This window comes from Patella vulgata, chromosome 5 (genome assembly GCF_932274485.2).
Source record: "Patella vulgata chromosome 5, xgPatVulg1.2, whole genome shotgun sequence".
Taxonomy (NCBI): Eukaryota; Metazoa; Mollusca; class Gastropoda; family Patellidae; genus Patella; species Patella vulgata.
The window spans coordinates 2,750,533-2,776,950 of record NC_065883.2 but is presented as its reverse complement, the minus strand read 5'-3'; the positions used below and the strand labels follow the sequence as shown (position 1 = coordinate 2,776,950).

At 35.9% G+C, this 26,418-nt stretch overlaps 1 protein-coding gene across 5 annotated transcripts in view; it reads left to right on the top strand.

Annotated features, from left to right (window-relative positions):
- LOC126821017 (protein PALS1) overlaps positions 1–26,418 on the top strand; it is an 86,490-nt gene that overhangs the window by 26,305 nt on the left and 33,767 nt on the right. Inside the window, exons 1-4 of one of the 5 annotated variants that reach the window (XM_056101142.1) lie at positions 3,856–4,087; positions 4,208–4,256; positions 22,900–23,883; positions 25,234–25,520. In XM_056101142.1, the coding sequence (XP_055957117.1) occupies positions 23,010–23,883; positions 25,234–25,520 (1,161 nt within the window). In that variant the 5' untranslated portion in view covers positions 3,856–4,087; positions 4,208–4,256; positions 22,900–23,009. Of the gene's footprint in view, positions 1–3,855; positions 4,266–22,899; positions 23,884–25,233; positions 25,521–26,418 lie in introns of those variants that run through there. The other 4 variants (XM_056101139.1, XM_056101137.1, XM_056101141.1 and 1 more) reach the window with 4 other exon arrangements.

The window sequence follows — 26,418 nt, the reverse complement described above, 5'->3', positions numbered from 1 at the left end:
ATGGTGTATGCCCGTCTTCATTAGCTCAGTCGGAGCTAAACAGTAGGACGTTAAATCCCATTTTATTACAGTTGGTCCAAAATAAAATGGGATTTAACGTTCTACTGTTCTGCTCCGACTGGGCTAATGAAGACGGGCATACGCCATACAGTGTGCTATGAGGGAATATTTGCCCGGACAGCGGCACCACTGCCTACTCTTATCTCAAATTTAGGATGTTGGTATTTTATTTCTTAAAATGAGAAGGAATATAAGGAATATTCATTTTAAAGATACATTATGTAAGATTTAGATAAAGAGCTGAACATTCTTGCTATACTGGTTCAAAAATAGATAATTCAAAATGAATATATTGAAAAATCCATTCAGATTACTTTATTCTGAGCGAATTTATCACTGTTTGAAGTTTTGACCAGATGATTCATAGATTGTTATTATTGTACTTGTACTTATTACCGTACATTTTAATTCGCTGGGGGGGGGATGGCCGAATGGTTAGCGCGTGTGCGCTGTATCATAAGCTGTCATTGAGTCACAGGTTTCGATTCCCCGTTTGTACGTGACAAGGGGTAGGGTCGTCTGTTCAACCTCGTGGGTTTTCTCCGGGTCCTCTGGTTTCCTGACACTGCTAAAGACCCCTACGTGATAGCGAATTATTGATTTGAAATAAAATTGAACCATATGTTAGTCCCGAAATGACCTAATTTGTGTCGAGTGGACGTTAAACCGCATTTCTCTCTCTCTCTCTCTCTCTCCTCTTTTTCATTTTCATTTTTGGGGTGATGCTCTTTGAAAAAAGGCCAAGGCTCTACCAGTTCGACATGAAACTTGGCATGCATGTTCCTTGGAAATTGCACATCAATTGACAGACTTGGTTTCTGTTCCATAAGCTTGTACTTGTTTTTAGGCCGAGAACAGATTGTGTGTGGTGAGAGGAGTTCAACAGTTCAACAACTCTTTCCACCATTAGTCACATAATAGTTTTCATTTTGTTGTCAGTAAAAAAAAATAAAATCTGAGCCAGCTAGTAATTATCCATGTCAAACTGAACTACACTTTCTACACAGGTTGTCTGTTATCACTCGTTAGTTTAAAGGGCTGTTTGGAGAAATTTGTTTAAAGCAATTTCTAAATTGTATGGGTAGCGATACCACCAAATGTTTTGATATCTTGCTTTCTTTCAACTCTCAGGGCTAGCTCCAATTATTGATATCTTTTTATGCTCAATCTTATTAAAATACAGATCTATATTTCGTTTCGTTTTTTTATAATTTTGATGCCTTCTACAACATCAAGATCTGAGCAGTTGTAGTGGGAGGTCGCATCAGGGGTCATACGAGCGATTTCTGATTAACCAATCAGTGCTAATATTTTTAATGGGATACCCACAGTTGCGTGCACAGCACGCCAAGAAGTTGCCATAACAGAATGTTTCATTGGCTAGTCCCTCACATTAACCAGAACGCAGGTTATATAACAACTTTTCCAGATAGATCCTAGTTTTGTAAATACAAGTAAAACGAAATTTTGAACTTTAAAAACGTAATATGATCTATGTTTTAATCAGATTGTGTTTAATGGGGAGTTTGTGGAAATTTTTTAAAATTTATGCAGCTAGATTATTTGCATCAAGTTATATTCTTACCAATAAAATAACAATTTAACTCGGAATTAAAATTATATACTAATGACCAAAAGAAAGTATACACTGTGCATTCAAACAAAGTCATTTTTTCATTGTATGCGGTATTTGGGTACAATGTCCATTTGTTTTGCCTTTTATTTGCTTAGAAATATTGAGTTTGGACGCACGAGACATGTTCAGTGTAGTTTTATCACATTTTGTTGATTTAAACAAAACTTAGTCATATTTTTAGTGCGTATACTTTCTTTTGGACATTAGTATATGATGTGTTAGTCTCAAAATGACCTAGTCTGAACTGAGAGGATGTAGGACCCCATTTCTCTCTCTCTTTCTTGAACATAGTACAATTATTATCTCACTAAAAGTATCAGTCCCCCTTTGATATGAGGGGAGTTGGATGGCTGAATTGTTAGTGCGTGCTCGTTGTATCATAAGGTCTGTCATTGAGTCAACTGGCGTGGTTTCTATTCCTTGGAGTGAGAAGGAGTAGAGTCTGCTGTCCAACCTCGTAGGTTTTCTCCTGGTCCTCTGGTTTCCTCCCACTGCTAAAGACCCCTACGCGCATGCAAAGTATTGAAATAAAATTGAACCATATGTTAATCCCAAAATGACCTAGTTTGTGTCGAGTGGACGTTAAACCCCATTTCTCTCTCTCTTCAACCTTGTGGGTTTTCTCCTGGTCCTCTGGTTTCCTCCCAATGCTAAAGACCCCTACGCGCAAGCAAAGTATTGAAATAAAATTGAACCATATGTTAATCCCAAAATGACCTAGTTTGTGTCGAGTGGACGTTAAACCCCATTTCTCTCTCTCTTCAACCTTGTGGGTTTTATCCGGGTCATCCGGTTTTTCCTCCCACTGCTAAAGAGACCCCTACGCGCAAGTAAAGTATTGAAATAAAATTGAACCATATGTTAATCCCAAAATGACCTAGTTTGTGTTGGTTGGACGTTAAACCCCATTTCTCTCTCTCTTCAACCTTGTGGGTTTTCTCCTGGTCCTCTGGTTTCCTCCCACTGCTAAAGACCCCTACGCGCAAGCAAAGTATTGAAATAAAATTGAACCATATGTTAATCCCGAAATGACCTAGTTTGTGTCAAGTGGACGTTAAACCCTCTATCACTCCCCCCCCCCTCCCAACCTCTCTACCCCTTTAATATGAAATTAACATCCTACTTACCTGCACAGACTGGGATAATGAAGACGGGTAGTGCCCCTTTAACGAAGAAGTAATTAACATTAAGGGCAGGTATGACACTACCTGTGTAGTATGAGTACATGGTTTGTTGAAATACAAAGAAAAACATGGTGTAGAATTGTTACTAAATGAGTAATGATTATTCAAATTCTTCCCAACCTCGTCGCCATGTAAACAAACTCTTTGAACAATCTAAATCTTCAACTAAAACATGCAAATTTTTACTCTTTAACATTTAAAACATGCCGAGAAAAAAACAAAAAAAACAACCAAAATGTCAAAAGCCTGATGAAACATTTGTCAGTTTGAATTTTAAAATCTAGGTACCGATAATTTAATAAATTTATTTTTAAAATTTTGTAGGTGATTTATGAGAACGAATCAGTTATTTTATTTAATGGAATATTTGTTTGGGATTTTTTAATTGAATATGGGCGTTGGATGGCCAAATGGGGGGTTTGGATGGCCAAATGGTTAGCATATGCACGCTGTATCATAAAACCAGTACTGTCATTGAGTCAACTGGCCTGGTTTCGAATCCCCGGTTGTACATGACAAGAGTAGGGTTACCTGTCCAACCTCGTGGGTTTTCTCCGGGTCCTCCGGTTTCCTCCCACTGCTAAAGGCCCCTACGCGCAAGTAAATTATTGAAATAAAATTAAACCATATGTTAGTCCCGAAATGACCTAGTCTGTCTCGAGTGGATGTTAAACCCCATTTCTCTCTCTCTTTTTTAATTGAATAAGATAAAATTTATTTTTTATTAATTAATAAAGGTATAACAAAGAATTGATTGATGTAGGAATATTAACAAACGAATCTTTCAGTGGTTGTGATATAAACATATTTATTGTTTAAAAAAAAAAAATATATATGAAACTGTTATTCAACCTCTATAGCACCTGCTAAGCTTCTCCCCATGTGGTTAAAAACAAGCCAGGTTTGTTTACATTTGTCAATGGCTCAGGGGGCCTTCAAAGTTGACCTAGATACAGTTAAAGCGGCCATGTTGAATTACTGGCATAGTTGACTAAATGAAAGGAGTTGCAGTCAGTGGTTGTCGAGACTGGATCAGCTCGAGTCGTACAACCTGAAGACTCCAAATTAATTTAAATTGTGGATTTTAACTGTTTGAGTGGATTTTATTCCCGGTTTTAATGATTGTGGATATTTTTACCTGTGTGATTCTATATTTAGTTGATTAGTTCAGGTGTGTTGTAAAGTAAAGGTGTTCAGCTCAATCAAGGTGTGTAGGTGACATTCAACTTACCTGAACAAGTGAAGTAATCTATAGCTACCTGTATCTAACAGTATATTTGACAAGAATAAGGATTACTTTGTGTGATTTCAATTTATTTATTTTCAGTGTATAAAATCTAAGGCTATATGTCTGAGAGTAAAACGAAGAAGAAAAGGTAAGAAAGGTAAATATTGATATTTTATTTTTCTATTTTTTTTGTTTTTATCTTGAACTTGAAGATAACTTAGTTGACAACGAAAGATGACTCAAACTCCGATGTCCTGATTTACAGTTAGGCAGAGTTTGAACTTTGACTTGTATAGAGGTAATTAATGCTTTACACAACTCAACTATTCCATGGACCCAAATCAACCATTATTTCAATATTTTTTTTCAACTCATATGACAATAATTTATATCAATATTTGAAAATATACTGCTCTTTAATCCAATTTGTCATTTTTTTGATTTAAAATTGTAACATTTTTGTGTCAAAATTTCCCATCCCTGGTTGTACGTGATAAGGAGTAGGGTGGCCTGTCCAACCTCATGGTTTTTCTCCAGGTCCTCCGGTTTCCTCCCACTGCTAAAGACCCCTACGCGCAAGCGAATTATTGAAATAAAATTAAAATCATATGTTGGTCCCGAAATGACCTAGTTTGTGTTGAGTGGATGGTAAACCCCATCATCTCTCTCCTCTCTCTCTCTCTCAAAAAATTTCCCATAAATTGCTACTGTCAGACCTTTGTAAATAGGGGACAGGAGTGTGATAATGGTAACAAACATGAATAACACCACCTTATGGATTTACTACTTCATGGTTAATATTACAGACAATGATTCAATATTCTTACAGCTACCTAGTAGGTACCTGTATCTTTATCAGTTTGCTTGATAAGATACACCTGTCCAACCTCGTGGGGTTTCTCTGTGTCCTCTGGTTTCCTCCCACTGTTAAAGACCACTATGTCCAAGCGAATTATTGAAATAAAATTGAACCATATGTTAGTCCCGAAATGACCTATTTTGTGTTGAGTGGATGGTAAACCCCATTTCTCTCTCTCTCTCTTTTTCTCGGTTGATAAGATTCATGTACCTTTATGAGTATTGAAACCTGACAAACAAATCTTATACACGTACCTCTAATTCTAAACGTCACTCAAGGATAGAACAAATACATTTGCTATACATATAAAATAAAATAAAATTTACATAAATATAAGAGTTATTTAAAATTATATTCTTAGGCCTGAGGTCTAATAAATAATATTTGATTTGAACATTTTAAAAAAATATATATTTAAAACCTAGTTGATAACTGCATCTATAAATTTTATAAAAATACACACCTGTACCTGTTGATTGTTTTTATAATTATAGGAAAGATAATTATCGTTTATATTCTTCCTTCTCCGTTAAATTATATAAAATCAAAAAAATACCCCACACAAGATCCGGGTATTATATTGTAGCCTATTAATTTACATGTAATTTGAATTTTATTCTGCATTACAATGTTGTTCCTTTTGTGTATTCGGTGTTCAGTCATGAGTGTATTTATATCTGTTTACCTGTTTACATAATACAGACAGGTAGGATACAGGTAGGATTACCATAATACAAAAGTAAATGTAACACATGCTATTCTTCACACATAATTGATTTTTGATAACATTTATTATTTATTACTCAAGAAAACAGTAGATAAACAATAATCTTGTCCTGTTTCTTCGTACCAACTGAGCTATATGTACGTAATAATCTTATCCGGTTTCTCTACACCAACTGAGCTAGATAATGCTTTATTACACAGTTGAATGTTAAATACAAGAGTATGGTAAAGTATACATTACATTACAATAAAAAACAAGAAATAAGATTACATAGATTTCTACAGGTATACATGTAGAGAGAGAGATAGGGTTTAAAGTCTAATCTACACAAACTAGATCATTTCGGGACTAACATATGGTCCAATTTTATTTCAATAATTTGCTTGCGCTTTAGGGGTTATTAGGAAACCGTAGTACCTGGAGAAAACCCATGAGGTTGGACAGCCGATCAGGGAATCAATGACAGACCTTATGATACAATGCGCATGTTCTAGCCGCCCCCCCCCCCCAAAAAAGTATAATAATATTAAATTATATTTATACTGTTGTAAGGTACATGTATATTAGGCCTTGTTTAATGTTGATATTTAAACATTTCATTTATCAGCATTTATTATACATGTACATGTATGACATAATTTAACACACCACAATTTTTATAGGAAATCAATCACTGGTTTTGTTTTCTATTCTTTATTGTTTTTAGTATATTGACCTGAAGTTGACTAAACATCATAAAAATTGTGTTATGTTTAATGTGTTCCTCTTTCACTAAATGCCGCCTAAAGATTAAAGGTAAAACAATTGAACAAAAACAAGATATACACCAAAGAATTAATTAATTCAACAGTTAAACGATCTGGTTGTAATTCAGTGATCAATAAAATTGTTGTTTATTCAGGAAACTAATTAATAAATACATGTATAAATGAAGTCCTGTATCAATTAATTAATGTCATTAACAGGTAGTGAATGAGATTTAATTAGGATATATTTATACAGGTAATAGTTGCTATAAATATAGGTTTTAATGACTGCACAATAAAAAACCTATATGTATATTTATAGCAATAATTACATTGTACCTGTATAAATATATCCTAATTAGATCCCATTCACTACCTGTTAATACAAATCAAACTGGATCAGGCCTATCTCCTATGGCTTCCTCTGGTAAGTTTCTTAGGAAACACCTGTCTACTATATCACCTATGGTTGAAGTGGACGTAAAACTCTAGGAACTAACGAACTGCAGCACAATACGTGTACATGTACATGTATCTACAGCCCCAATATCTGTTATATCACCCAAACATTAAACTCAAAACAAACACAGCTGGATAATTTAATTTGCTCAATATACATTATCTACTAAAATAAATAAATTAATTAATGACAGGTTGTAAAAGGGACTTAATTCATATGTTATTTTTAAGGTAATGCTTACACACAATGTTCTTGTACATGTATATAAAAATGTCCCATTAAAACATACAGCACAGTGTGGATGATATGACCGCTATAGAAACTTGCATTCAACTCCAAGTACAACGGGATAATTTAATTTAGACAAGGTGTGTGAAATACATGTACATGTAGCTTCCACAGAAAGGATATCGCAGACAAAAAAAGACAGACAGACAATACAGATAATCTGGTTAAATACATCAATTAATTAATCAATCGCAGGTCTTAAAAGGGATCTAATTAAAAGGTATTCTTCAGGTAATTTTTACCTGACACAGTACATGTACCTGGATATAACCTGTTTAATTACAATATAGTGTGGCTCAGACAGTAATTACATTGTCTGATCAATTTATGTTTTGAGGATTAAATAGACAAGCTAATGTTCTAATGAATGTTTAACGACCGTACAATATGAATGATCAAATAGACCAGCTAGTGTCCTAATAAATGTTTAACGACAGTACAATATGGATGATTAACTTTAATCTTTTAGAGGCTTTTAGTAACTGGATATAACACTAAAACAGATAATTATATTTGATGTCAGACATTGAGAGACAACTCTTTGAAATGTCGTCCAAATAATTAGTAGCTGTTTTTCATAAGTATGTCGGAAGGGGGTGGGGTGGGGGATGTTTAGCACCTGCGCGCTGTATCAAACGATCTGTCATTGAGTCAACTGGCGGGGTTTCAATTCCCCGGTTGTACATGTATGTGACATGGAGTAGGGTCGTCTACGCGCAAGCGAATTATTGAAATAAAGTTGAATCGTGTGTTAGTCCCGAAATGACCTAGTTTGTGGCGAGTGGACATTCAGCCCTCCTCTCTCTCTCTCTCTCTCTCTCTCTCTTTCTCTCATAATTATGTTATACATCTACATCTAGTTTATTGATACTCCACTTGTTACACAATCTGGTTATATACATTAAAACCATTTAATTGATAATATACATTATTAACTTGTTCTGATCAAGTTACAGATACTAATCTCATTATCCTGGGAAATACGACCATGTACATGTACATTACTATTTGATAGACATTTTTATCTCATTACTAGTCATTACTGGTTACACTTGACTTAATATTATTATACACACAGCTACCTGAATCTCAAATATCTTTATTTGATTCTTTAATAAACATATTACACAATAACACAAGGTACAATTTTATGGATACACAATTACTGAGTTTAATACTAACCGACGCTTCGATGAGGATACAAATACTAACCGACATTTCCTCTTGTATCCTCGTCGAAATGTCGCTTAGTATTAAACTCACTAATTGTGTATCTATAAATATGTATCTTGTGTTAATACATGTACATTTATGTTCAATTACTCAATGCCAATCAAAGAAGGAATTACACAATATTCTTTTAAAGATATGTATACATGTACAAGATGTATTATACTGTACATGTAGTTAGAAATTCTACATGTACATGTAATGGTTTAATACGTGGCCGTTGGATCATAAGGTTAGTCATACATGTGTTCATGTAGAGTCAAGTGGCATGCTTTTGATTCTTCTCTTTACGTGACAAAGAAAACCTATCCAACTTTGTGTGTTTTCTCCGGGTCCTCCGGTTTCCTCCCACTGCTAAAGACGTCCCTACAGGCAAGCAAATTATTGTAATAAAATTGAACCATATGCTAGTCTCTAAATGACCTAGGTTGTGTCAAAGGGATGTTAAACCCCACTTCTCGTTCTCTCTAAATCTACCTGTACCTGTATAAATCTACCTGTATATACATGTACATTGTACATGTACATGTATATATTTGTATTATATTATTCGTCCGGTCTGTTTTCTCACTGTGTGAATATGTTGTTTAATTATAGCCAGAGGGTAAAAGGTACATTTACCTGTACGTTCTGCATGAACGCTAGCAGGTTTATATTTAGTTCTTAAATCTTACATGTACCTGGTGACATTGTCGTATTTATTGTATATTTTCTTTTCCCCATACATGTACACAGACATGTAAATAATTTTATTAAACATACATTTGCAAGAGCTAAATCTGCCTACATGTATTGCAGGTCTTTCTTTAGGCCTGAAATATTATCTAAATTATTAATTATCTAGACCACAATCAACTCGTGATGCCATCGCTAGCCTGTGATATTTAGCGGATTGGAATACATTTTTTAAAAAATAAGTAAACATATAAAAATGGATAATCTCGACTTTGTTTTTTATTGTACCGACTTTAGTATAAATGATGATCGAGACTAGCCTAAAATTCAAAAGCTAATATCTTGGTTCAGAGTGGTTCTATTTACGTTATCTTTTTTTTAGCTATTATATTGAGAATGTCAACTCTTTATCTTACATGTATCTCCCATATTTAAAAATCTTAGAAATATATATATGTATATACATGTACAATATTCTTTGATGTTGATAAAATTACAAGGATAACAGAAATAAAAGGGAACATACATCGACGATCTACCTACATTTTGTGAAAGGTGAACAGTGTTATATGTTTAAAATTCACTGAACTGCCAGAACTTACATGTAGAACAAACCGCAAACTGATTTTTTTTTTTTTGTCTGTCATCTGCTATCTTAATGTACATCTTTGTATATTAAACATTGTTTATAACTTGCTCGTCCAGTTCCTTGACATTTACCTGTACAATAGATAAATGTACCTGGTCGTCTTGTTACATTTGTACCTGTACTACCTGTTCCTACTGTTGTCACAGACAGTCACAATAGATAGGTGTACCTGCTAGTTAGGGTTTTTTTACCTGTACCCAGACAGTTTAAATAGTATATAGCCTGGAGTTGTTTGCTACAGGTAGATACAGGTGTATGTCAATTTGTATTATATACAGGTATGTGTAATAATAGTGCTCTAATATTTTTTATTGAAATGGAATAAAGGTAGTGGTAATCTTGTGACTTTATAAATCACAGTGGCTCAGGGAGTGTGGTGCTACATGTAACTCACTAACCAGGATGTGCCAGGTCCTTTGGATGGTACGATAAACCAGGGCCCATGTACAAGTGTGAACGTAAAAGAACCCTTTGCAGTTGGAATTTGACAAAAGGGAGAGAGAGCCAGAGAGAGAGAGATCAATTTTATTTCAATAATTTGCTTGGTTGTATACCGTCTTTAGCAGTGGTAGAAAACCCATGGGGTTGGACAGACGACCATACCCCTTGTCATGTACAACCGGGGAGTCGAAACCACGCCAGTTGACTCAATAACAGACCTTGTGTACACTTTAACCATTCAGCGATCCATCATCCCCCCCGGTTTGTAAAGTAGAAGTAAGTCAGCGATTGTTTTACTGATATATTGGTTCATTGTCCTATAGTGAGCAGTGGTTATTTAGTGAGGAAGACATTGGCTCATTAAACTTTTAAAACATATGATACCTTCTTTCAGAATCAATTGAGTTTTTGCTTTTACCCAAAAAATGACACAAATATTTATTTCATGACAAATGAGCCTACACTATAACCTGGAAGTCCCATGTTAGATCCTTGTGGTTGTCGAGAAAGTTCATCGGGACAACGTATAATCGTTCAGATGGGACGATTTCAGAGGTCCAGTGTACATTGTAAACATTTCACTGCACGAAAAGGAACCCTTAAAAGTTGGAATTCGTATGGTGTATATGCGTCTTTATTAGCCCAGTCGATGCAGAACAGTTGGATATTAAACCCCATTTCATTGTTCAACATCCATATCTCGTGATAAAAGATTAGATATCCTGGTTCAATGTTCTACAACAATAAATTTATTTCACTAAATTTTTTGTTCGTCTCAACTTCAAAAGTGTAAGAATGATGTATGTATATATATATATATATAATGTATTCTGGTGTAATTATATACATATATACATATTCATTGTGGTGTAATTTTATAGATAGACTAGCAGAATGCCGGCTTCGCTCAGGGGTCATAACCCCGAAACTGGAAGTGGTAGACTAATGCCACCTGGCCTACATGTATGTTACTCCCCGGTCCGAGCTACCCCTATACCCCAAATTTCAGACTCGGGGCAGACCTAGTGTAGCCGCCAACCCCAAACAGACAGACCTTGTCTGTCCAACTCCTAACAAGATAACAATAAAACATCTTAGTTATGTATTATAACTCTGGAGATAATACATGTTGCCACCAGGGTTTCTTTAGAAAACCTGTATTTACCATGATAAATTGGCATCAGCATCTCTAAACTCTGAAGATTATAATTATCGTATCAGTACAACAGTATTTATAAAACCTGTACACTGTACTTACGATTGATCGACAACTTTAAACTCTAAAGATATGTACATGTAATTACATGTATTATAATAACCACTGTATTTACCCTGATAAAAAGCCATGTTCGATACCTGCATTGACGGAGAAAGTTCATCAGGAATTTCTGGTGTGGTTTCTCCTTGTCAGTGGTGCAGCACGGTGGGCCTGACAAGGACAGCTGTCTAGTCATTCGGATGGGACAAAAACTGAGATCATGTGTACACATTGGCGTGCACGTTAAATATCCCTTGGCAGTTGGAATTCGATAGGCCAGTGATTCTCAACCAGCACACCAAGAAAATGTGAAACACCATGTGATCCCAATTGACTATTCACAGGTGTCTACTGATAAGTTCATAGCTGTGTTTTTCTTTATTTAGTTTGAGTCATTCTATGTGTCTATGACTATAGTCTCTGTGTACGGTTGTATTCCGTCTGACTTAAAATGTTTTTATTTTGCAAAATTCAGATATTTTTCATATATATTTAGCCAGGTGTGCCGCTATTTTTTCATATGTTCCAAGGTGTGCCGTTGGCAAGAAAAGGTTGAGAACCACTGCGATAGGCCATACTGCCCTTTTAGCCCATTGTACATGTATGGCATATGTCTTTTTTCATTAGCACAGTCGGAGGAGAACTACCGGTAAACTGTATAGGACGTTAATGGTTAAACCCCATTGCATTTTATTTTCTGATAAAATTGCGCCATTAAGATCATCAAGTTTTAAACTGTAAAGATTATTATAGTAAAACCACTAGGGTATTTATACAGTAATCAATATCTCCGCTCTCCAATCTTGTAAAGTTTTACATGTCTTGTCGACTGCGGTTGTCACATTGTCTTTACGCTCTTCTCTACATGGCCTATTACTCTGCTGCATTATTCTCTTTATCGTAGCACGGACCGTGGACCATGTGGTGGAAGTACACGAGACTCAGCGTTTAAATCACATATTTCTAGTGTATACAATGTATTTGATACCATTGTCAGGGTAATTGTAACAGGACCGCAGTGTACGAGACATAGCATTTACATGTAAATCATATATTTCTAGTGTACATTATATTTAATACCAGTGTCAGGGTAATCCTAACAGGACCGTGGACCATGTGGTGGAAGTACACAAGACACAGCATTTAAATCACATTTCTAGTGTATATAATGTACAAATGTATTTAATACCATTGTCAGAGTAATCGTAACACGGACCGCGGACCATGTGGTGGAAGGACATGATAGGCAGCCGTGTATACAATCGTATTTAATACCAGTGTCAGGGTAATCGTACAGGATTACATTGGTTTTTTTATAAAACATACACATTGTGTAATAATTGGTACAATATCTGTAACAGGTGCTTTATGTCCAGACTAGAGAACAGAATAATAATGTGTTATTATGTGATATGACCTGTTAAAACATACCATGTGGTTTTTATTACCGGTAGAAGTATTTAAGACAATGTTTAAGTCACATATTTCTGGATAAATTTTATAATTTCTAGTAAGTCTTCTTTGTCACCCACGGTCTGTCAGGACCTTGTAATTATATATGTAAGTAGGATGAATTGTCTACAACAATAAGAACTTTATGAAAAGTGTGTTACCAGTACAGTTTTAAGGTATTATTTTGTGACATATTAGATGCATGTATATTATATTCTATATTTTGAATATCTATTAATGTCAACTCTCTCCGACGTCATTGTTGAATCCATCAGCGATACATATATACCGGGCTGTACAGCCTCGACTACCCTTTTAAGGGAGGGGTTGGGGAGGGGGGCTGAAATGGTTAACACGTGCATGTTGCATCAAAAGGTCTGTAATTGAGTCAAGTGGGGTGGTTTCAATTCCCCACTTGTATGTGACAAAAAGAAGGGTCACCTGTCCAAAACCTCATGGGTTTTCTTCCCAACACGCAAGCGAATTAATGAAATAAAATTAAACCATATGTTAGTCCCGAAATGACCTAGTTTGTGTCGAGTGGACGTTAAACCCCATTTCTCTTTCTTTTGCCATTCACTTCACCGATCGTTTCGTAGACACGTAGATTATTCATTATCAGTGAACAAGGGCAGCTGTCTAGTCGTTTGGATGTGGCAAAAAAACCGAGGTCCTGTGTACACATTGGTGTGCACGTAAAAGATCCCTTGACAGTTGGAATTCAATATAAGAGTAGGCCGTATTGCCGCTGTCCGGGCAAAATTTCCCTCATATGCCCGTCTTCATTAGCCCAGTTTGGAGCAGAAAAGTAGGACGGTAAACTCCATTTCATTTCATTTTCATTATCAGTGAAAAATATAGAATTTTAAACACTGATCAACCTACATACATGTATAGAATATTATACTTGTTCTCAGATTGATTCATTTTCATGTTTCCATGGAAACAAAATTGACTTATATGTAGTTTTTGGTACAATACAGGAGACACTGGAATGTTGGTGACCGGTGTCTTGTTTGTTTTGTGTTCTAAAGGTTTAGCCACGGTTTACCTATTGAAACATAAATTGTGTTCTCTATGTAAACTCCTCAAGGGAGATTGGGTATACGGTGTTCGATAGAGATTTAGCATACCCTGCCTAAATCATGAGACCTATCGCTTTAGTTCACTTGGAGAGTCAACTGTACAAACTTGTGGGTTTTCTCCGGGCTCTCAGGTTTTCTCTCACTGTGCAAGTGAATTGTTGAATTTAAATTGAAGTCTATGTTAGTCCCAAAATGACCTAGTTTGTGTCGAGTGTACGTTAACACATGACCTCAAATCTGATTAAAATACAGATCTATATTTCGTTTCGTTATTTTATACGTTCGATGGCCTACACTGTACATGAAGATCTGACCGGTTGTAGTGATAAGTCGAGTCAGATGTCATACATGTATCAACGGCTTTTGACCCTATGACGTCAGACATTTTATTAACCAATCAGCGTTGATGTTTCTAGTGGGTTACCCATACATGTATGTAGTTACGTGCATCTCACGCCAAAAACTTGACATAACAGACTGCTTCGAAGGCTAATCCCTCACATCATCCAGAGGGCGGGTTTGATAACAACTTTTCCAGATCCTAGTGTAGTAAAGACAGGGAAAACAAAATTTTGAACTATAAAAAATGAAACAAAATAAGATCTGTGTTTTAATCAGATTTCAGGACCGCCACATATTTCGGCTTTAACACAGACGATGAGAATATCTAACATTTTGTTGGAAAATTTTTTGTTCGCAATGTTTAACTTGAAAACGTGATCTAATTAATAGAAACAATGTTTTCGTGAATGTTCGGCTAAAATGTTCCATCGTGCGCGCTTTATCATAAGGCCTGTTATTCAGTCAACTGGTGTGGTTTCGAATCCCCGGTTCTACGTGACAAGGAGTAGGGTTGCATGTCCAACTTCGTGGGTTTTCTCCGGGTTCTCCGGTTTCCTCCCATTGCTAAAGACCCCTACGCGCAAGCGAATTATTGAAATAAAATTAAATCATATGTTAGTCCCGAAATGACCTAGTCTGTGTTGAGTGGATGTTAAACCCATTTCTCTCTCTCTCTGTTTATTAGCCCAGTTGGTGCAGAAAAGTAGGACGTTAAACCCCATTCTATTTCATTATATTGTCACTGGTAGAGGTTGAAGTCAAAGGTTGTACAAAAGTTAATATTGTATTATGAATCATATTACTCATATTATGACAAAAATTTGTCAAAACTTTGGAGACAGAAATATTATAAATTTAGATTTGGATGGTTTTTTGTTGGTTTTCATTTTTTTTAGTTGATGCAAGTTGACAGAACTGTTATTAATTTAGATTTCATTGAATCTCTTGTAAATATTTTAAATTCAGATGTTCATGTTTTTCTTGATTTTGAAATTGATGCAAATACCAGCGGATAGAAATAGAATTTGATTATTTGATAAAACAACAACTGAGTATAGAAACTGGCAACCCATCAACTATTTGGCCTACAAGTTAACTCTGCCAAATTGAATCTATTTAGCTTTTATTAAGTTTTTATGTTAATATACGTGTAACGTAGTTGAAATAACTCACTTAGAATTACGATTATTATGTATTTTTTACGACTTCACTGAAAGCTTTTAGTGTTCAGCAATCTGGTTAAAACACAGATCCTAGTTCGTTTAGTTTTTTATAGTTCAAAATTTCGTTTTACTTGTATTTAATACAATAGGATCTGGAAGAGTTGTTATATAACCAGTGTTCTGATTAGCCAATGAAACGGTCTGTTACTGCGAGTTCTTGGCCTTTTATTGCACGGAACTGTGGGTAAACCACTAGAAAAGTCAACGCTGATTGATTAATCAATGTCTGACGTCATAGGATCAAAAGCCGCTCGTTTGACCCCTGACGTGAATTCCCACTATAACTTGTCAGATCTTCATGTAGTAGAAGCCATCGAAAGTATAAAAAATGAAACGAAATATAGATCTGTATTTTAATCAGATTGGGTTTTCGGGTAGGACAAAGAATTTAGAAGGGAAGTAAAAGGGGTTTATTATCTTGTTACTGAAATATTTTTTTGGAAATAAAATGAAATAGTATTTAACAGCCTAACTTTTCTGACTAGACTAATGAAGACTGCCATGAAAAATAGGGGAGCCGAAGTGGTTCAGTTTGTAAGGCATTGGTTCACCAATCAGCAGGTCCGGAGCTAATATACTATGACAAGAAATGAAATAAAATTGGATGTTTCTACTTGAAATCCATATATACATGTATACCAAAATTGCCATACATTCATTGGAAATACATGTGTACATGTATATTACCATCCCCGATACATACTTTTGTGGGAAAGTATCTTAAAAGATGACCTGACAATCTGGATGTAGTCTCTAATTACAAGTTGTTTATATGTAAGGCTGTATGTATGAGACAATAGAAACACACCCAGTTAAAGATAAAGATAATATATCAACTGGCCATTAGTTAGATTAAAGGTTATAACATAGATAAAAACAAGTACATTGTATATAAACCACATTGTACTCTTTGTTCTAGAAACATGGAAACAATCACAAAATGATCAGTATAAAATGTTATTTATTAAATAATGACTGAAGAATAGGTTCTAACAGTAATTAAAGATTTCATTATAGATATGTCATTATTAAAATACTCCTCCCACTGCGAATTATTGAAATAAAATTAAAAACCATGTGTTAGCCTCGAAATGACCTACATGTAGTTTGTGTCGAGTGGACCTTAAACCCCATTTCTCTCTCCCTCTTATTAAAATACTATTAAGCTTGGGTTCTGAGCGTAATTAAACAATTGTTGGATTGCATTAAAGATATGTGCTTATTATGGGGTTTAAAGTCCTACTGTTCTGCTACGAATGAATATGGGCATACGCCATACAGTGTGCTATGAGTCATGAAGGAAATTTTGCCTAGACAGCAGTGCTACAGCCTACACTTAATTGTATCCCATCCAAACAACTAGAAACTGTCCTTGCTAGGGTGCTTTGAGAACTTATAAGCAATTACTCAAATAACATCATGCTTCTAATCATAGTGCTGAATCCAAACCCATTATATACATATATAACCTGTATATTCCCGAAGCAACGGTCCGAGAAATCCCTCTCTAGCTGCCCATTGCTGGATTGGCTTCTGATACTTGAGCTTTTGAGGGAGTGTGTCTACGCTACAGTACACATACAAGTTTATATAATTATGATCTGAAACATGCCATTTAAACAGAGAAAGATAAACAAGTGGGGGAGTTTTCAAAATGATAAATATACTACATTGTACCTAAATTGATAATTAAACATTTAATCAAGAAAACAAAATCAGAATGTCAGCACTAGATAATGACCGGGTTTATATTCAATTAGATTAGAAAGAGGATGGCTGAATGGTTAGTGCGTGTGTGCATGCTGTGTCAAAAGGTCTGTCATTGAGTCAACTGGCGTGGTTTCGTCTCCCTAGTTGTACGTGACAAGAATTAGGGTCACCTGTTCAACCTTGTGGGTTTACTCCGGGTCCTCCAGTTTCCTCCCAATGCTAAAGATAAAAGGTATGCGGACACAAACTGATATATGTAATGAATGTGAAAAGTGTAAATATATTCATAATTATTTTATGTTGTACGAATTGTTTTAATTGATCGTATTCGTAAAGCGTGGTAAACTTACACTGAAAGCCATCAATCAAACCTCAATGATTGATAGGTTTAACTCCAGGCATTTCATCATATTCAATAGATTTCAATCACCCACATGAACGGCTTGAATAATGCATACAGGCATGCAGTTTAATTACGGATTGATTTATGTCTAATATTACTGTCTCAACTGTTTTACTCGTTCGGATTTGACACTGGGTTATGCAATACTACTTTCTCGACTGTGTCATCTGTGCATTCAGATATTGAACTGATTGGAAGCCGTCAATTGTTGTGTTTTGGTGGAACAAGTTAATTGGTCTCTGCTGTCAAGTTTGGTGGAATATTCGTCCAATTAATTTGTCTCTATCGTTGAATATCGTAGAGTATCCAAGTTGCTGATCATCATGTGAATCTTCGTCTATGTGGCTCAAATATTGTATTTTAAACGACTGATCATCTCGTTTCCTGGAAATATTCATCTACATTGTAATGTCTCGACTGCTGTGCAGCAAATTATAATTGTTCTAGGTACAAACTTTCAACATTCACAATATTATAGTTGGAAAGGAATTCCTCAGTTCGTCAAACGAAATTTGAGAGCTGAAGAAATTTTTTCCTGTTTTGAAACTATGAACTGATTTGAATTTGAACCATTTTGGAGATTCAACTTCCACAATATAGTTCGCAAGGAATTCGTCATTTGCTCTGATGAGAGTCGGAATACATGTAACGGAAGATAATCTGTCCTGATTCAACTTTCTACAAGTCCCAATTCTTTATTAAAGATACAGATAGTCGTGTTGGAATAATTACCGAGTTAGTCTAGTACCTGTCAATGGTCATTGGTTGTCTGCTATCTTATAGTGATAAGCTTCACACCAAGGCTAGTGACCTTCACCCTTGTTGCTCAGTCTCCTATCTGCAATGTCCACAGATTAGTTGGTTGTTGTTTCTGAGACAAACCAAATGTTTATTTGTTTAGTTGGAAGAAGAATTTCTGGTGTCGATCCACCTTTAACAGCTAACTTTTCTGACAGAGGTAACCTATATACATGTATAAATTATACAGGTGAGACAATGTAACACCTTTTAACATTATATAGCACCTTTTGATGTTCAACTCACTGCTTAATTTAGATATGTTAATTTGTTGCTATAATAGTTCAAAAATAGATAATGAAGCATGAATATATTGAAAATTTCAATCCAATAACTTTGTTCGGAATGAAGTTATGAGTATTTGAAGTTGGAGAATATAGTCTTGATTGTCACATACAGTTGTATCATTGCTACCGTAATAAACAAAGTCTCTGGCAACCATTTTAACTTTAAATTATTAAATGGCACAAGTGTTCTAATTTATTAAATATCTAAGCCATCTGATGATCTAGAGGGGGATGGGGTTTAACTTCAATTAACACAAACATATCGTTCAATTTTATTTCAATAATTCGTTTGCGCGTAGGTGTCTTTATCAGTGGGAGGAAACTGGAGAAAACCCACTAGGTTGGACAGGCGACCCTACTCCTTGTCACGTACAACCGGGGAATCGAAACCACGCCAGTTGACTCAATGACAGACCTAATGATACAGCATGCACGCACTAACCATTCAGCCATCCACCCCTTACCCCTACAATAAGCAGATTTAGCTCTTACCAAATGTACATTGTATCTTTAATGCAAGGAACCACAGTGATTTGAATACGACATACACTTCAAAGTATGGCGAGGAAAAGTGTTTTGAATCATCTGGCTGGGATGAATAATTAAAGAAACCGTTGGTGGAACTTTAGAGATCCATTGAGGGTTGGAAATTGGTCATGTTCAACAGATACATGTATTGCTCTGTTAAAGTTGACTTACATTTAAATGCTTATTAATTATGTTAGGGAAGGGTTGTTTTAAATTATGGTACATGTATGGTGTCAAAAATAATTGTTATGTTCAATGTCAATAATTATGTTAGTGAAGAGTTGTTTTGAATTATGCTGTACATGTATCGTGTCAAAAATAATAGTACATGTATCTCTTTAATTGTAATGTTCAATGTCATATAGGACACAGCTCACCAAATATTCCTACGCTGTCACCCACGAAACAAGGGTCAAAGTTATTTTTAGTCTTTAGTCTTTCCTTTTTCCCCCTTTTGCATGGCGATTTTTGTTGACTTTTTGGTGTAGAATCGAAGAAAAGGGTTTGAAAATACATTTTCTGCCAGATTTTGGTGAATATTCATGATTTTGAGTCGGAAGGATACAAGAGTTGAGAGGTTGGTTAGGTTGAAATGTAGGGCCAAAAATTGCATATTTACTTGTCTCTACTTCCAGCTTGTGTATCTCAAGTTTTCCATGGTGAACCTCATACGTGCTTTTGGGCAAGAGTTTGCCACATGTTGCTCCATCTGTGGTTGAAAGCGTTCTACTCAACAAAAATTTGGGAAAAAGTTAGAGCCGGTCTAAAAGACGAGAATTAACATTAAAGTCAATAGGGAAATCATTTGTGATCTGTGGCCATTAATTTGTTTATTGATGCCTTGTCTACAGTATAGTAGGGTGCTACATGTATCTCTCCTAGGAGGATTCCAGTATTGGTCCTGAAAGTCTCAGGATTTTCCGGAGTTGGATCCCGTTGTCATAGGGCGCAAGGAAAAGGGTAATTTGTATGGAACGAAAAAACAAGGACCTGTGTGTGCATAAAAGAAGTGTCGTTGGAACTACGTCTAGTTTGCCGTCCAGGCCAGATAACCCTCATAGCACGCTGTACATGTATGTTGTATGTCTGTCTTCATTAGCCCTGGAGCCTGTTTCACAAAATTTTAACTAAGATAAAATCCAAATTTGAGTAATTTGATTGGATAATATTAGATTGATTTTAGTGCTTAGCCAATCAAACTTAGGGTATCTACTAAAATTTGGATTTTATCTTTAGTTTAGATTTCGAGAAACAGGGCCCAGTTGGTGCAGAAAAGTAGGATGTTAAACCCCATTTCATTCATTGATTAGTCTCCTTGAAGAAAAGTCAGTCACGAGCCCTGTCTGTAATTACATGTAGTTATTTGTACCTGTATGTAATACCTTGTTGTATATACATTGTACAGGTAAATAGATCAGGTGTGGTCACATGTTCTACACTACCTCAGTACCTGTCAATCACAACCTTGTTAATTACCTGTGAACAACATGATTAGAGTGGGTGTGTACGACACAGGTACATATACTACACAGGTGTGGTGACCGAGTCATTCAGGTATTCAACTATATCCCCCCTGAGGGTTCAGCCAGGGGTCAGATTTAAAAGGTCAAGCCTATAACAACGTATGATGGTGTTGACAGTTTTACCTGCTTATCATTTCTCTTTGTGTGAATCATACAGGTGAATCAACCTCAAAATCAGGTTGACGATCTGTTTACCATCATGTCTGTCCTTTCCTTTATAAATCATGTCAGACATATAAAGGTTTGTCTGTTAAAATATATGTACATGTACATACAAAATGTGAAAGTAAATGAAGTTACATGTATATCTGCTGGATATGGTTGAATCATGTCAGACAGATGAAGGGTTGTCTGTTAAAATACATGTACATTGTATATACAAAATGCCAAAGTAAATGAAGTTATATCTGCTTTAAATGGTTAAACTCCTGAACCTTCATTAATTAGACTTGTAAAATCTATCTTGTGATGGAAACACTACCAGCATCTTTTGATACATGATAATTAATTCACAACTTCTCAAATGACCCATGTTCAGATAAAAACAACGAAAAGGTTGTCTGAACATTATATATACATGTACATGTATACATGTATATACAACACATTCTTTCCCAGATAAAAAACGAGGAAAAGATTGCCAGAACATTATACCATACATTCTTTCCCCTATAGTTTTATAGTCTTCTCAAATGGCACATGTTCAGATAAAAAAAAAACAAATGTTGTCTGAACATTACAATGTATACAACACATTCTATCCCAGATAAAAAAAAAACGAGAAAAGGGTTGTCTGAACATTACAACACATTCTATCCCAGATAAAAAAAAACGAGAAAAGGGTTGTCTGAACATTACAACACATTCTATCCCAGATAAAAAAAAAAACGAGGAAAGGGTTGCCTGAACATTACAACACATTCTGTCCCAGATAAAAAAACGAGAAGGTTGCCTGAACATTACAACACATTCTATCCCTAATAAAAAAAAAACGAGGAAAAGGTTGTCTGAACATTACAACACATTCTATCCCAGATAAAAAAAAAACGAGGAAAAGGTTTCCTGAACATTATACAACACATTGTTTCCCCTATAGTTTTATAGTCCATGGTACATTAAATGACTATGAGAGAATACAGCCCCTATAGTTTTATAGTCCATGGTACATTAAATGACTGAGAGAATACAGACACAATGTATTTTAGTTTTATATGTACACGAGACTAGTGATAAATGATTGCTCCGGTTTTAACTGACAATCTGATGAATTGCTGTACAAAAAGAACCCACCATGAGCAAGGAAATACAACCACGATTTTATCTCATAGTATTGGTTGGAGTTATTTTATCTCCGAGGACTGGTTAGAGATACATGTATTTTGTCTCAATATTGATTTACTTCCAGTAGGCCCAGTCATTGTTTCTATCTTTTTGGGGGAATGTGGTCGAAAAGGCCTTAAACTAAAAAACCCAAAAATAATAATCTTTTAGCTGTATAATAATATAATGTATAAAAGTTGTGGCTTGTTCACATTATTAATTTTTTTAAAATGACAATTTGACTAAATTTTGAGACCTTTGGTTCATGGCTTTGATGATAAAAATGACAGTTAAGCGTTACTCTTAGAGAAATAGAAATGAAATGGAATGGGGTTTAACCTCCTACTAAAAGATCCTTTGGCAGTTGGAATTCGATATAAGAGTAGACCATAGTGCAGCTGTCCGGGCAAAATTCCCCTCATAGCACACTGTATGGCGTATGCCCGTCTTCATTAGCCCAGGTTAGGGGCAGATCAGTAGGACATTAAACCCCATTTCATTTAATTGCCTGGCAACCTTTCTTCATTGGTTTTTCACAAGATTAGTTTAAATGTATTTTGTATTACACTTACACGTGGTAAATACCACATAATGTTTCTACTTCCTTCAGCATGAGAACTCCTCGTAAGTCACCTCCGCTCAATCCAATTATCTTCTGTTTCTCGGCTAAATGGTAAATTGATTCTGTCTTCAACTATGTACATGTTAAAAAAAATAAACAATTTGTATGTCGTCTCCTACAGTTTAATTTCTTTCTCACTTCATCTTTTTTTTTCTCTTCTTCCAGTTGCTGATATTGACAGAATTCATGATGCGTATATCATCGCGTCTGATCCAGGAACCAAGAGAAAATTGGAAAAATTCTCCACAACGCAACACGTTATTGACCCAGTGGATATGACCAAAGTTGATGACGCAAAACATTCACTGAATCATCACGATAAAACAGCTACGATAAACTCTGAATTAGTGTTAGTGGATAATCCTGTCTACATGGCTTCGTTAGAAAAACCGCGTAAATATGTCAACGGTCATACGCGTAATGGTGATGTAAACGGCTCGTCAGAATATATCGAAATGAATGGATATTCAGAAACAGATAACATGCCCTTAAAAGGCAAATCAAAAAATAAAAAGGAAAAAAATCAGAAAGCTGTCAGCAACCCGGATACGTTGTTGATCGAGAATATCGTGAAGCAAGGTTTGACCAATGGTCAAGGACGAATGGACAGCAATAATTCGTTAAATTTGGCCAAAGACAATATGTACGATAGTGACAACATAATGCATAGTGCCGAAAACTCGTTTGAAATGAATAATTCGGGTCCCCATCGAGAAATGGCTATAGACTGTCCGGATAGTTTTGTGGGGACCGCGAAGGTTCCACCCGTTTATCCTCCTCCCCAAACTTATAACAGTCTTCCCCACACAAAACATAATAAAAATCATAATGCGATGAAAAATACGGACTCCTTACAAAATATTCACAAATCGTCAACGCAACCAAGTAACGACCAGTTGGATAGAATACGCAGACATCAGGAAGAACTACGCAAACGGAAGGAAGAGGAGACGAAACATTTAAAAGAGGAAGAATTTTTACGGACATCACTACGGGGATCTAAAAAGCTGCAAGTGTTAGAGAAACGACAGCAGCCACCTATTGGTATAGATAATTCAGCATTCATGGTTGCCGATGACGACAGTCCAGATGGTGTATCCCCCGCTAAAATTGCTCTGACAGATAACAGATATATGAAGAAAAACATCGGTAAGTAAGTGATTCTTGTGTACATGTAGTTGTGTGAAGTGGGCATGAGATTAGGGATCTTGTCACAAAAATAGGGAGCTATCATAACAATAGGGTGATGGGTACTAGAATTGGGAGACAGGGACTACATGTAGAATAGGGAGATTAGTACAAGGATAGGGAGATTGGCACAAGAATAGGGGGATGGGGACTAGAATAGGGAGATGGGCACAAGAATAGGGAGACTGGCACAAAAATAGGGAGATGGACACAAGAATATGGAGATGGGGACTAGAATAGGGAGATGGGCACAAGAATAGGGAGACTGGCACAAGAATAGGGAGATGATGACTAGAATAGGGAGATGGGGACTAGAATAGGGAGATGGCACAAGAATAGGGAGACTGGCACAAGAATAGGGAGATGGCACAAGAATAGGGAGACTGGCACAAGAATAGGGAGGTACATGTAGGGACTAGAATAGGATATTGTTCACAAGATTAGGGAGTTGGTCACAAGCTCGGTGAGCTAGTCACAAGATCAGGGGTGTAGTCACAGGATTAGGGACCAGGGCACAAGAGAAGGGACCTGGGCACAAAATTAGGGACCTGAGCACATAATTAGGGAGTCAGTCACAAGATAAGGAAGCTGAGCACGTACTACATGTTCTGTGATTCAGATAATCAATCTAAATATGAAAAACATTTTGCACGAGTAATATCCATTTTATTTATTTGAATGTTTGTGGTATTACATGTACATCATGCCAATGAATAAAACTCTTTCGCCATACATGTACATGTATAATGATTTTAAAGTTTAAATGGATAATCAAGACTTTAATTTCCGTAACAATGATACTTAACAATCAAGACTATGTTTCCAAAGTTTCAGAATAATGTATTTTGACTGAACGTTTCAATATATTTATTTTTCATTATCTATTTTTGAACTATCATAGCAAAGGCCAACTCTATATCTAGATCTGGGGGGTTGGATTGCCGAATGGTTAGCGCGTGCGTGCTGTATCATAAGGCCTGTTATTGAGTCAACTGGCGTGGTTTCGAATCCCCGGTTGTACGTGACAAGGAGTAGGGTTGCCTGTCCAACCTTGTGGGTTTTCTTTGGGTCTTCCGGTTTCCTCCCACTGCTAAAGACTCCTACGCGCAAGCGAATTATTGAAATAAAATTAAACCATGTGTTAGTCACGAAATGACCTAGTTTGTGGCGAGTTTACGTTAAACCTCATTTCTCTCTCTCTCTCTTTATCTAAATCTTACATAATGCATCTTTAAAATTGAATTCACTATTGTGCATGCAATATGACGACCATGACATCCTTTTATTTTATTGGCTAATTGAATATTTCAGGTATTGAAGAATTATTTTCGTCGTTGAATCACATCAGAAGTCGAATAAACACGGTGGAAAATAAAGATGACATTACGTTCTTACGCACATTATTTCACAATAGTCAGTTTCAACAGGCTGTCGTAATACACAATAAAGTTGTTGAAGTGTCGTCACGGAGTCCACCACTCTATGCGGTGTCTGGTCACAGTCAAGATAACGTTAATGATGTTTTTACGCTGTGTGGCGACACGAGGGAGCCATATGTCGTGGAATTATTAACCATACTTAATAAACCTAATATTAAGGTAAGTCTCTTAAAAATATTGTCAACTGGTGTGGTTTCGATTCCCTGGTTGTACATGGCAAGGAGTAGGGTCGTCTGTCCAACCTTGTGGGTTTTCTCCAGGTCCTCTGGTTTCCTCACACTGCTAAAGACCCCGATATGCAAGCAAATTATTGAAATAAATTGAACCATTTGTTAGTCCCAAAATGACCTAGTTAGTGTCCAGTGGATTATTGAAATTATTGAAATAAAATTTAACCACTTGTTTGCCCCGAAATGACCTAGTTTGTGTTGAGTGGATGATAAACCCTCTCTCTCTCTCTCTCTCTCTCTCTCTCTGAAATGATTTTATTTAATGTGTTGATGTGACTTGGTTACTCAAGTTAGGATTATTGATGGCTCTACACATATTTCTGTGGTTGCAAGATGTTTGAGACAAATGTCGAAGAATTCTATTGAAATTCAAGTCGTTGCCGGGAGCAACATGTATGATGGAAATCAATTCTGTCTCTATTACTTCTTGACAATAGATACAGATATTATCGTATTTCTCATCATCTGAAATACCAGATAAAATATCCCCTCAAATATCCTCTCATTGATAAGGTCGGTTTTACCAATAGGATTCATCCTAGAGCCCACTGCAACTAATTAATGGCACTGCCAATCTGATTCAAATACAAATCTATTTTTCGTTTTGTTATTTTATACTTTCGATGGCCTACACTACATGTACATGAAGATCTGACCAGTTGTAGTGGAAGGTTGTGTCAGGGGTCATTTCAAGCAGTTATGGACCTTATGACGTCAGACATTGATTAATCAATCAACATTTACTTTTCTAGTAGTTTACCCAAAGTTCATGCACCTCGTGGTAACAGCCCGTTTCATTGGCTAATCCCTATCATCATCCAGAACAC